The sequence below is a fragment of the Diaphorina citri genome, unplaced genomic scaffold, assembly GCF_000475195.1.
Source record: "Diaphorina citri unplaced genomic scaffold, Diaci psyllid genome assembly version 1.1 scaffold4234, whole genome shotgun sequence".
Classification (NCBI taxonomy): Eukaryota; Metazoa; Arthropoda; class Insecta; order Hemiptera; family Psyllidae; genus Diaphorina; species Diaphorina citri.
Genome location: NW_007381633.1, coordinates 1 through 12033, shown reverse-complemented (window position 1 = coordinate 12033; position 12033 = coordinate 1). Strand labels below are relative to the sequence as shown.

The window sequence follows — 12033 nt, the reverse complement described above, 5'->3', positions numbered from 1 at the left end:
CTAGGTTGGAAGCATTGTCCGCCACACACGTTCCGACTGACAGACCTAGGTTGGAAGCATTGTCCGCCACACACGTTCAGACTGACAGACCTAGAGACCTGGGTCTGTTAGACGGGTACCTATTTGAAGTATTTGAATGTGGCAGATTTCACATTCAAATAGGTACCTACTCAATTTAGATTGCCCAGATTGGACGTCCCTTTTTGCCAACAGCTCCAATAAATACATTTTTTGGGGCAATATTCCGTGGTTCACATATATGTGTAGAAAACCTAATCTTCCGTGATGGAAATTGGGGAAAGTGAGAAGTTATATGAGAAATTAATCGTGAGCACCACAATATCATCATCGGATGAACTCAACATCCCTCCCCTAACTCTCTTACAGGAGCTCCCCCCAACTCTCCCCATTCATCTACCCGCAGTCTATTTACTAAAATACGTCGGAAGGCCTCCATACTAAGTCTAACGTCGCCGATAATTGGCGGCTCAGGGAAAAAATTGTCCGCCCAGGGCGGGGCTGGGGGCGGTCCGTGCTCCTCCCCGAGGGCCTTCAGTTTAGACGATCTGGTCAAAACATCCGTATCCACGGCTCGGTCAAGTAAGACCCACTATATCTGGGTTTGTTATGAACCTGCATTTCTAATTGCCCGGTTTTTATTCTTTCTCTCTTTTGAAAATGGTTTTTACGCCTCGTATTTTCCTATAGCAAGATTTTTTTTATCTTTGAAATTTAGTTTTCCCTCTCCTCAAACCAAAATTTCTACTTCCTCTATCGTTATTTTATTTTATTTAGTTTTTTTATTTTAAAATTTCGTCACTAGTCTCTTTTAAAACTTCGGAACCAGTGTTTTTCCTTCATATTTTCTTTCCTAAACACCTAAATTCTTGACTATTTCTAATAAAATCCGTCTGTTCTTTTTACCTTTCAATTTCTCGTTTGCCCCTTTATCCCTATAAAAATTGTAGTTTTTTTTTCAACTTTTTAAGAGTGCACTCTTTCTTATTTCTCAAGCACTTTCTTCTCTTTACTCACCTTTGATTCCATCTCACCAAGCATTTGAACATAATTTTTTCTTCTTTTCTTGGATCGCCAATTTTCTAATTAAAATCTTATATCACATTATCCTTTCATCTTGGAGTCTTCTTCCTTCGTTTGATTAATTCATACCTAGACTTTTTGTTAGAAAGATTTTTTCAGTTGGCAAAATCTAGTTTCGGTGGCGAGAGAATTGTTTTCGCCAAAGAGTGTCTACTCCATTTTCGAGTTCAGATTTTTAGGTGACTTCTAGTATGAAAAGTTTTATTTCTAATATTTTTAATATTGAATAGAGTCAGTTTTGGCTTCAAAACTTTAATTTTCTCAGAAGGATCTCGTTTTCTGATTGGTTGAACATGTTTTGCATGGCATCCGTTATGACGTCATTTGACAACCGGTTTTCGACCAATCAAAAACGAGTACCTACACCAAATAATAGTTTATAGTTCTTAAAGGTTTTTCTTCCAGGTAGCAAACTAGTGAAGCATGGTTTGTCTCCCCCCAGTCTTGCTTGCTCTGGAACTTTTACCCTCTCTCCTGTGTGACTGGAACTTTTTGACTCCCCTGTGCCTGATGTACAGAACGTCCCTGTGATTTTTGAACCCCCTGTTTTATTTTTGCTAATGATCTTTGCACACACAGCATTTATGAAACTCTTCACTCGTCTTGTAAATATTTCTTCTCCTTTACCACACAACTGCTATCGATTATTTATTAACTATTATAATCTCAGGTGATCTTTAAATTTTACCAATTATGTACAGTCGAACCTGTCTAAGTGGGAATCCAAGGGACTGACAATTTTTTCCCACTTATCCAGGTTTCCCAGTTAAAAAGTGTCCCACTTAGAGAGGTTGCCATTTTCTCATTCCCACTTATGGAGGTAAATGTGAACACTGGTTTGGAGGAAGAGGAATATGCTATGCTTTCCTACAAATTTCCACTTACAGAGGTCCGCAGAAGGCTCCGGACCTAAGAAAATGACAACCTTTCCCACTTACAGAGGCTCCGGACCGAGTATCTAGAAAAAGTAATTCCCACTTATAGAGGCTCGATTTTCCCGTTTAAACAGGTTTTTCAGTAAAAAATGAAGGGGCCACGATTTTTCTCCCAGTTATCCAGGTTTCCCACTTAGACAGGTTCGACTGTACCATTTTTCTTTCATAGCTATAGGTGGGGTTATTGCTAATCATTTCAATAGGTCCGCTCTTAGGAAATCAAGGCCCGGTCCGCAGAAGGCTCCGGACCCAGGAAAATGGCAACCTTTCCCACTTACAGAGGCTCCGGACCCAGTATCTAGAAAAAGTAATTCCCACTTATAGAGGCTCGATTTTCCCATTTAAACAGGTTTTTCAGTAAAAAATTAAGGGGCCACGATTTTTTTTCCCAGTTATCCAGATTTCCCACTTAGACAAGTTCGACTGTACCATTTTTCTTTCATAGCTATAGGTGGGGTTTTTGCTAATCATTTCAATAGGTCCGCTCTTAGGAAATCAAGGTCTTTAACTACGTTGTACATTTCACCTCAAACTACATTTCCCTGGTCGAATTTCATGTCAGTTTTAACGCAAAGGTAAAGGTACCAATCGTGTTGGACGACAATAGGTAAAGACAGTAGTAGAATATGTATAGTATAGTGCTTCGTTGTGTATGATGGTGGTTTCGAACCAGTGTATTTCGGTTTTGCAATATCCAATATTGGCTAGAGTGAATTGATTCAATCCTCAGTCTTGATTTTCACTCTGGTGAGTCTACACAAAATAAATTCGTTCCAATGTTCTATTTTCAAAGTGATCTTTTCTTATTACATTAGAACTCCAACTCAACAATTTAAACTTAGAGTACTTGGACTCAGTGGCGTAGCGTGTATGTATGGCGTGTATGGCGGCCATACAACTCAAAAGTTCACTCTAATGCCCATAAATATTAATGGCATGTACTGTGATGGGACTGTGCATGAGCCCTACACTTGAATTTAGACCACGCTACGCCACTGCTTGGACTGTCGAATTAAGACATGTACTCGGTTTATACCCCCCGGTATAGGACAAACATAAGGCAATCAAGGAGTGCTAGGAAAAACTTGATGTTCAAGCCTATGTATAGGTTAGGTACTTTCTCTTTATTTTTTCTCTTTCATGTTTATTCAGGGGTTGTTTTTTTTTACCTTCCTCTTGAGTTATACTCTTCCACCTATCCATTAACCTTGGTATCCTCAATCCTCATCCATGTTGTATTCTGACTCTAGGAACCCCATCTCCTAGGAAACGTAGAAACAACTCCACCCCCACCAAGAATAAGACTGAAGCTGAGGAGATCTTCAAGAAGTTGGTGAAGAAGCCGAGCAGTGATGATTCAAATATTCAAGAGACTTGCTTTTCAATTGGATCAGGTTGGTGCTTTATTTTATTTCATTATACCTAGGAGTTTTTGTGTTTTATTCAGGGTTTCACATCATCTATAAATCTAGGGCATAAGGCCCCATTTTATGTGCGAATAATTGATTACCTATTTCATGTGCGAATAATTGAGCTTGAACTATACACTACCATAGCTTAGATATAATGCCAGGTATAATACTGAAAAGAAATGGCAGAATTTCTGACAAAACAATGGCAAGAACAATATCCTATTCCATGGCGGACCTCTCAAACCACACCCACTTTGCAGACGTCAATCTGAAAGAGAAGAAAGTGGTCACCTTCGCCACCATAGAGCAGACCTGTCCCCCTGTCTCTACCGAGCAGACCTGCCCTGTCACTCAACAGTCAGACGTTCCCCTATCAGACACCGCCCCTACCGAGCAGTCCTCAACCTCCCCATCTAAATCTAATCAGTCCTCCAGCAAGGTTCGAACCCGGGTTAGTCCGTCTACAGCGCCAGTACTGAGCTCTCAGTCTTCCAACCCAGGGTCTGACTCCTTGTCTAGCAGCGACCTTGCCATTCCTACGTTGACAGGTAGAACCTGCCTGTCAGTCCAGGATGTATTGTAGATCCTGGATTGCATTCTATGCCTGTCAGTCAATCCTGGATGTCGTGTTTAGTGCCTGTCAGTTAAATCCTGGAAGTATTTTGGTTTCCCATGTGTCCCCAGTGCCTGTGATGGGTAGTTTGGTTGCCTGAAGTAGGACACTGTTGCAGTGGTGTATTTTGAGATTTTCAAAAGCTATAAACTCGTATAAAGTATGCCAATGTGGTGGTCTAAAGCGGTGTCCACACATAGTCTATGTATATTGTGAGGCAGTGTGGCCGGTTTTACCGTCGACATCAATCTACCGTGGACTATGTGAGCTTTAGAATCCAGGTTGAATAATCACTTATGTACTATTTTCACTAAGTGATAAGAAGAGGGAAGCGAAAAGAAAAAAGTAGTAGTAGAGAGAAGGTTAAGAGGTGTCCCCTAGGTTCCATGAGATACACGCCACTGCCAAGTTGTATTTTCAGTGCCTGTCAGTTATAGGTAGATCGGTATCTTTACCTGTAAGCTGTATTGTTGTTGTTAGAGTAGTAGATCATTTAGTTTAAGCTCCCATTGATTGGAGATTTGAAATCGGACTCCTAGGCAAATGAACCTTGGGTGACCATCTGGGGCATCTGGGCAACCGCGTGCTACTGGCTTTTCCCGACCCTCATAGTAGATGTGTTTAGCTTAGAAATTACCTACTAGTTGATATTATAAAAATATATAATTAATAATAATATTATTTATCTTAAGTACACATCTCTTTTTTAATTTTGAATGTGTCCACCATAAAAATTAGACCTGAATATGCACTTATCTTTTTGTCTGGATTTTTTTCAAAATGTATCTAATTAACTATCTTAATAAAATTTTGTATTATTAAATTATTATAAACTAGAAAAATAACCTACTTACATACCTACCTATTGTATCCTTCAATGCGATGACTAGTATACTTGTGTTTCTAGCTAGACAACTAGACATAGACTAGATTCAGTTTTGCATTGCATTGAATTTGACCAATTTTGTTATTCTACCTAATTGGGTGAACTGATACCTTTCATTAGATACCTATCTAGACATTTCAGCTTGGAAAATGGTCTCATCCCTTTGAATCCAATGAAGCTTCCACATTTTTCGTGTTGATAGAAAATAGGAAAATCTTTATTTTCTTTGAATACGTATTTTTCAGTTTCTTTTATTAGACAAACATGCCGTGTTGTGTTTCTTTTTCTGCCATTGTAACCCGTAAACCATTAATATCAAACCATGTCTCAGGTGTTTCATATAGCAGATTGTTCATCCAATTCCCTACTAGCCTATTTTATTTTTGTCAATCCCCGGAATGCAGAGTAGTGTGCTGTCTGTACCCTAATCCCGCCCGAATGTCCGTCCATCCCATAAAAAGGCTTTCTGGTCTGACTGAATTGAATGTTTAGCTACCTTTTCACAGTAAAGTTACTGTCAATTTTACCCAAGAATAACAATGGTGGTTTTTAAAATTAAAATTCTAATTAGATTTTGAGGTAGCGCGTCTGCCTTGTAAGTGCTAGGTCGCGGGTTCGATCCCCGTCCGGAGCGGATTTTATCCTAAACAGATAAAGTTCGTTCTCAAAACGGCTGGCTTTCTCCTATAATCTCCTAGCCTGTCTTCTCTCTTCGCTTTCGGGACGATAAGACCTTCCCCCATCAAACCTAAAAAAAAGTAGCACTTGATAAAATGTTGTCTCATCCCGGTTTTACAATGCTGTGTGTTTTCGCTTTGCAGAGTCTGACATAGTGCGCCCCCTCACACTGGCCGCTTGTAGCGCTGATTCCATACTGGCCATGTTCAGAAACTTCTCCTCCTCCCTCCCCTCCCATAATGTAGGGGGAGGGGGCGGAGTCAACCGCTCCTCAGCCCTCGTGTCCGCCACTACATCCCCCACTTGTACTTCCCCTCAGGTAGCCATCTTGATTTCCTTATGAGTTCTTGTTCATATTCAGTCCCCCCCAGGTATGCTCTGCGCGCTCACAATGTGCGAGCTCGAACCGTGTCTATTCGGCTCGTGCGAGTTAACCCCTATTGGTTACAAGTGCCACTGTCAGGAAGGCTACAGAGGTGTAACTTGTGACGTCAGAATACGGCCGTGTGATAATTCGCCTTGTAATGGACACGGACAATGTGTGGAGAAGTCGGATAGGCGCTATGTGTGTCGCTGCTATGCCTGGTGGAAAGGTAGGAATGAAAGTTAGCCTTTGAACGGGAAAAGTGTTATTGTTTGGAAAAGGTCGATTTGATTTTCAATTTTTCACCCAAAATATTTTCACAGCAAAATGTGGGTTGTGTACTTGTGTAGGCAATAGGCAATGGGAGACTTTTAACTCAGAATGTGCCAGTATCTCCAAGCCACGAAGGTTGTTAACATAAAACTTTGGTGATCTGGTGAGTAATGGTAATGAGCTAATGTGTATTCACTCTACCCATGTGTAGAAGATTTTACATCCTGGTGGTCTAATATATCACCACGGACGGGACGTCTTGGAAAAGAATAGAATAGAATATACCCTGCTTATACCTACTGCCAGAATAAGACTGACTCCCGCAGTCTAAAAGACTGATGAAAAACGGAACACCTGTGAAAGTACAGTCTTAAAGGAAGTTTAACTCAAAGAGAGGACATTTTCCTTCACCAGCTAAAGAATTCTATAGACATTTAAGGTACGATAGATATCTATCATTTACCCATGTTTTAAACCTATTTTTCTTCTCCTCCTAGGTGAGAACTGTTCGGAGCGTATTTTGCACATCCCCCAAACTCCCCTCGCTGAGAGGATGCTCCAGGAACCCTTCTGGCTGGGTCTGATCACGGTCACCGTGGTACTATTGGTACTCGGGATGTTCTGGTGTGCTAGGCGACATTTCCCGGACAAGTTGGAGAAACTACTGGCCGAGGAGAACGAGAGAAGTCGGCATCATTGTGAGTATGAAGGTGTCCTACATTTTGACTCTCCACCCTATTACATGTATCAGAAATCCTGTATTGTAGGGACCTGTTAAGCTGTGTCCACACATAGTTGACGCCCGTCGATCGATGACTGAAACCGTTCACACTGCCTCGACAACATAGATTCACCTCGTCGATGCACCAGTTACCGATCACTGAAGTTAAATAACATTACTCGTGGTTGGCATTCGGATGGGTGACCATCTGTCTTTTCAGGTTCAGGTTGGGTGAGGTTTATGTAAGTAAGCGGGTAGCTAGCGTCTCGCTGGAGGACGTAAAGCTGAGACAAAACCAGCCCTGTCAAGCCGCAGACAGTAACAGTGGCTCTTGAGGGTACCTGAATGGGACTACGGTCAAGTCCGTCTCAGGAAGTAGGGTACAATGACATAATTATGTACCTGAATATCCCTCATCAGACCCCTACGATTCGGAGGCCTTGAGCTAGCTCTCTGGCCTTGATGGCACCTCGTGGTATCCTCTTAATGGGATAGTATATGGACTCACAGCTTTTCTCTGGAATAAACCTGAGTGTGCGGACTCTTTAGAGGTGCTGTAGGTGAATTTTAGAGAAACTGAAGAGGTTGATATACACCACTGAGGGTACTTCTAGGTTCCATCAAGGCCAGGGTATAGCAGCTCGGGCAGGGGAAAAATACTGGTCACAATAGATCTACAGAGGTCGCAGTGTTAATTGCATACTCTCTCGGGAGAGGAGCAACCAGTCCCATAATAGAATAGAAGCGGGTAGCTTGTCGTCGAATGGAGGGTAAAGCCCCTCTATCAAAAGATCCGTTTTAGATATTCTGTTATTCTATTTACTCTGACTCTGCTGTTTCATTCTGTTTTATCATACTGTTTCACTGTTCTATTTCAGACCCCAGTTCCTCATCTCGCTCACACCTGGGTCATTCTCATCACCATTGTGTTCACTCTCACGCCTGCTCTCATCCAATGGGGAGCGGTCATATTCCCGTACCCACCACAGGTAACCGCACAACTCTCTCTCTAAATATAAGTAACCTCATAACTCTCTCATAAGTAACCTCACAACTCTCTCTCTCTAAATATAAGATAGGTCTGAAGTCTGAAGATTGTTCCTGAGTTATCAATTCTGGAGCCGGTTCCTGAAAGAAAACTTCACACCTTATGACGGCCAGTCAAATTCAGACCGACTGACAGACCTGGGTCGGAAGCATTGTCCGCCACACACGTTCCGACTGACAGACCTAGGTTGGAAGCATTGTCCGCCACACACGTTCAGACTGACAGACCTAGAGACCTGGGTCTGTTAGACGGGTACCTATTTGAAGTATTTGAATGTGGCAGATTTCACATTCAAATAGGTACCTACTCAATTTAGATTGCCCAGATTGGACGTCCCTTTTTGCCAACAGCTCCAATAAATACATTTTTTGGGGCAATATTCCGTGGTTCACATATATGTGTAGAAAACCTAATCTTCCGTGATGGAAATTGGGGAAAGTGAGAAGTTATATGAGAAATTAATCGTGAGCACCACAATATCATCATCGGATGAACTCAACATCCCTCCCCTAACTCTCTTACAGGAGCTCCCCCCAACTCTCCCCATTCATCTACCCGCAGTCTATTTACTAAAATACGTCGGAAGGCCTCCATACTAAGTCTAACGTCGCCGATAATTGGCGGCTCAGGGAAAAAATTGTCCGCCCAGGGCGGGGCTGGGGGCGGTCCGTGCTCCTCCCCGAGGGCCTTCAGTTTAGACGATCTGGTCAAAACATCCGTATCCACGGCTCGGTCAAGTAAGACCCACTATATCTGGGTTTGTTATGAACCTGCATTTCTAATTGCCCGGTTTTTATTCTTTCTCTCTTTTGAAAATGGTTTTTACGCCTCGTATTTTCCTATAGCAAGATTTTTTTTATCTTTGAAATTTAGTTTTCCCTCTCCTCAAACCAAAATTTCTACTTCCTCTATCGTTATTTTATTTTATTTAGTTTTTTTATTTTAAAATTTCGTCACTAGTCTCTTTTAAAACTTCGAAACCAGTGTTTTTCCTTCGTATTTTCTTTCCTAAACGCCTAAATTCTTGACTATTTCTAATAAAATCCGTCGGTTCTTTTTACCTTTCAATTTCTCGTTTGCCCCTTTATTCTTATAAAAATTGTAGTTTTTTTTCAACTTTTTAAGAGTGCACTCTTTCTTATTTCTCAAGCACTTTCTTCTCTCTACTCACCTCTGATTCCATCTCACCAAGCATTTGAACATATTTTTTTCTTCTTTTCTTGGATCGCCAATTTTCTAATCAAAATCTTATATCACATTTTCCTTTCATCTTGGAGTCTTCTTCCTTCGTTTGATTAATTTATACCTAGACTTTGTTAGAAAGATTTTTTCAGTTGGCAAAATCTAGTTTCGGTGGCGAGAGAATTGTTTTCGCCAAAGAGTGTCTACTCCATTTTCGAGTTCAGTTTTTTAGGTGACTTCTAGTATGAAAAGTTTTATTTCTAATATTTTTAATATTGAATAGAGTCAGTTTTGGCTTCAAAACTTTAATTTTCTCAGAAGGATCTCGTTTTCTGATTGGTTGAACATGTTTTGCATGGCATCCGTTATGACGTCATTTGACAACCGGTTTTCGACCAATCAAAAACGAGTACCTACACCAAATAATAGTTTATAGTTCTTAAAGGTTTTTCTTCCAGGTAGCAAACTAGTGAAGCATGGTTTGTCTCCCCCAGTCTTGCTTGCTCTGGAACTTTTACCCTCTCTCCTGTGTGACTGGAACTTTTTGACTCCCCTGTGCCTGATGTACAGAACGTCCCTGTGATTTTTGAACCCCCTGTTTTATTTTTGCTAATGATCTTTGCACACACAGCATTTATGAAACTCTTCACTCGTCTTGTAAATATTTCTTCTCCTTTACCACACAACTGCTATCGATTATTTATTAACTATTATAATCTCAGGTGATCTTTAAATTTTACCAATTATGTACAGTACCAGGTGCCTGTGATGGATCAAAAGTCGATGAACACCAACCCAGGCCCTACCATTCTCCTAGAAGTACCGTCCAGTAACAAGGGAGGCCTGTCCCCTATCCATGAAGTTCCTACTCCGGCCCTGACTCCCGTCATGCAACGCCATAGCATGAATAGTGGCATGAGCGATAACTCGGTGAGAATACTTTGCCTGTGTCATAGCATGTCTGTACTTTTGTTCTTACAACTTCACGGTTTTACAGTAGAACCTTTGGTGTGATTTAGAAGGCAGTCCCAATTGTGCTGTTTTTAAAGATGAAAGACATACAGTGCATAGTTGCATACACAAAACCCCACTTCGAGACTTAGGGGGCACACAGCCGTAATAGATGGATTAAACCTATACGAAGGGTGAAAGTCATTGGATTCATAATCGAGGGTAGGTACTGCGATTCGAATCCTAGCTCCCACAATAAATAATTAGGTTGGTGATGTAGTGGTGTCGACAGTCGCCTGTAAACAGGCGATTTACTTATTTGAGAATTTAACCACAATAATACGTAATATGTAGAAGCTTACGGCTAGGGTAAATGTACTCTTTCTTTACTGCTATTCGAGTTCCCTCCCTAGCTCTAACAATTATATATATTTGTAGTTCTGTCTGACGACAGATTTCAACGCCACCTTCTGCGGGGAGCATGTTGAGCATGTCTTTTCATTTCTTCATAGCTTCTTCCTTTCAAAATATCCGTCAACATACCAAATTTCTTTCTTCCTCTTGATCTCCTTCCTTTAATCGCTCCTTCCATGATTCGTCTCTGCAAACAATCTCTTCTGAAAATATGTCCAATCCAGCTCGCTTTCCCTGCTTCTTATTTCTTGAGTGCAACTTCCAATGGTGTAAATCATTCCTCCCAAGTCCCAAGTACCTGAATTGTTCAACTTGTTCCAGCATTTTTCCTTCTAATACGACATTCATGCTTTCTTCTTCTTTTCCAATTTTCATCACTTTTGTCTTTCCCACATTTATCTTCCTTCCAAATCTTTTTCCAGCTTCTTTGATCTTGTCTACCAAATTTCGTAACTCTATTACTGATTCTGCTAGTAACGCTTGATCGTCTGCGTACTTTATGTTCCTCATATTTTCATTTCCAATCTTTATTCCTCTTGTATTTCCCAACGCTTCCTCTAAAAGTTTCTCGGCGTACAAGTTGAACAGTGCAGGTGACATACAGCATCCTTGTCTTACCCCACTTCCTATGATTACTTCTTCCGTTTCTTCATTCTCAACTCTGACTACAAACCTTCTGTCCCTTGTACAGTTCTCTTATTAGTCTTCTGATTATTATTTTTGGTTCCCTCAGAACAAGCTTGCGGTTCCCTCAAAATGGGCTCGCGGTTCCCTTGGGAACCGCGGTTCCCGGTTTGGCCACCCCTGCTGTATGGTCTTATCACAGAGAGTTTTTCATCCAGGTTCAAGGAATACTGGCCCTGTGTAAATCAAATGGGTGACCTCAAAGAAAACCCTTGACACTGTGTTGATTCTCAGTGGTAAGATCGACCATCCATTTATTGGCCTTCCTCGGCGTAGCTTACGACTGAAGTGTTATCTAAAACTTTCTCGCTTTCATAGGTCGTCGCGACAAATTTCAAGATTAGAGCTCATTTGTGTGAGAATGTGAAAAAAATCCCTCAAAAATCAGTTTTTTTTTTTTTTTGCTTTATTGTTTTCTAGACAAAATTTGCACCACCACTTTCGTGTTCCTGGTAAAAAGACCTTTTGATATGTATAGGTCGACCAGGTTTGGATAAGTCCTTCTATGGGGACAGACAGACAGACAGTCAGTCAGATAGATAGACAGACAGACACACAAACGACACCGAAGCGAATACAATAGCCCGTCCCTATAACTTTTAATATTACTATTGTAATTTAATAAAGGAAGGACGGGCTAAAAAGTGTCCACGACAGTACATGAAACGAAGATAAAATTTTTTAGAGAGGATGCCATGAAGGGGCCACGATTTTTTTTCCCAGTTATCCAGGTTTCCCACTCAGACAGGTTCGACTATCTAATTCTCTATG

At 41.1% G+C, this 12033-nt stretch overlaps 1 protein-coding gene across 1 annotated transcript; it reads left to right on the top strand.

The window, feature by feature from the left end:
• Positions 1-387: 387 nt before the first annotated feature.
• Positions 388-10143, top strand: LOC103520888 (protein HEG homolog 1-like; the record flags this gene model as incomplete). Its single annotated transcript, XM_026831830.1, has 9 exons — positions 388-600; positions 3287-3430; positions 3709-3996; positions 5769-5944; positions 5987-6218; positions 6760-6960; positions 7862-7972; positions 8556-8803; positions 9967-10143. Coding segments are annotated over 9 exons (1790 nt in total), but the record flags the coding sequence as incomplete, so codon positions are not given.
• Between the last annotated feature and the right edge of the window lie 1890 nt (positions 10144-12033).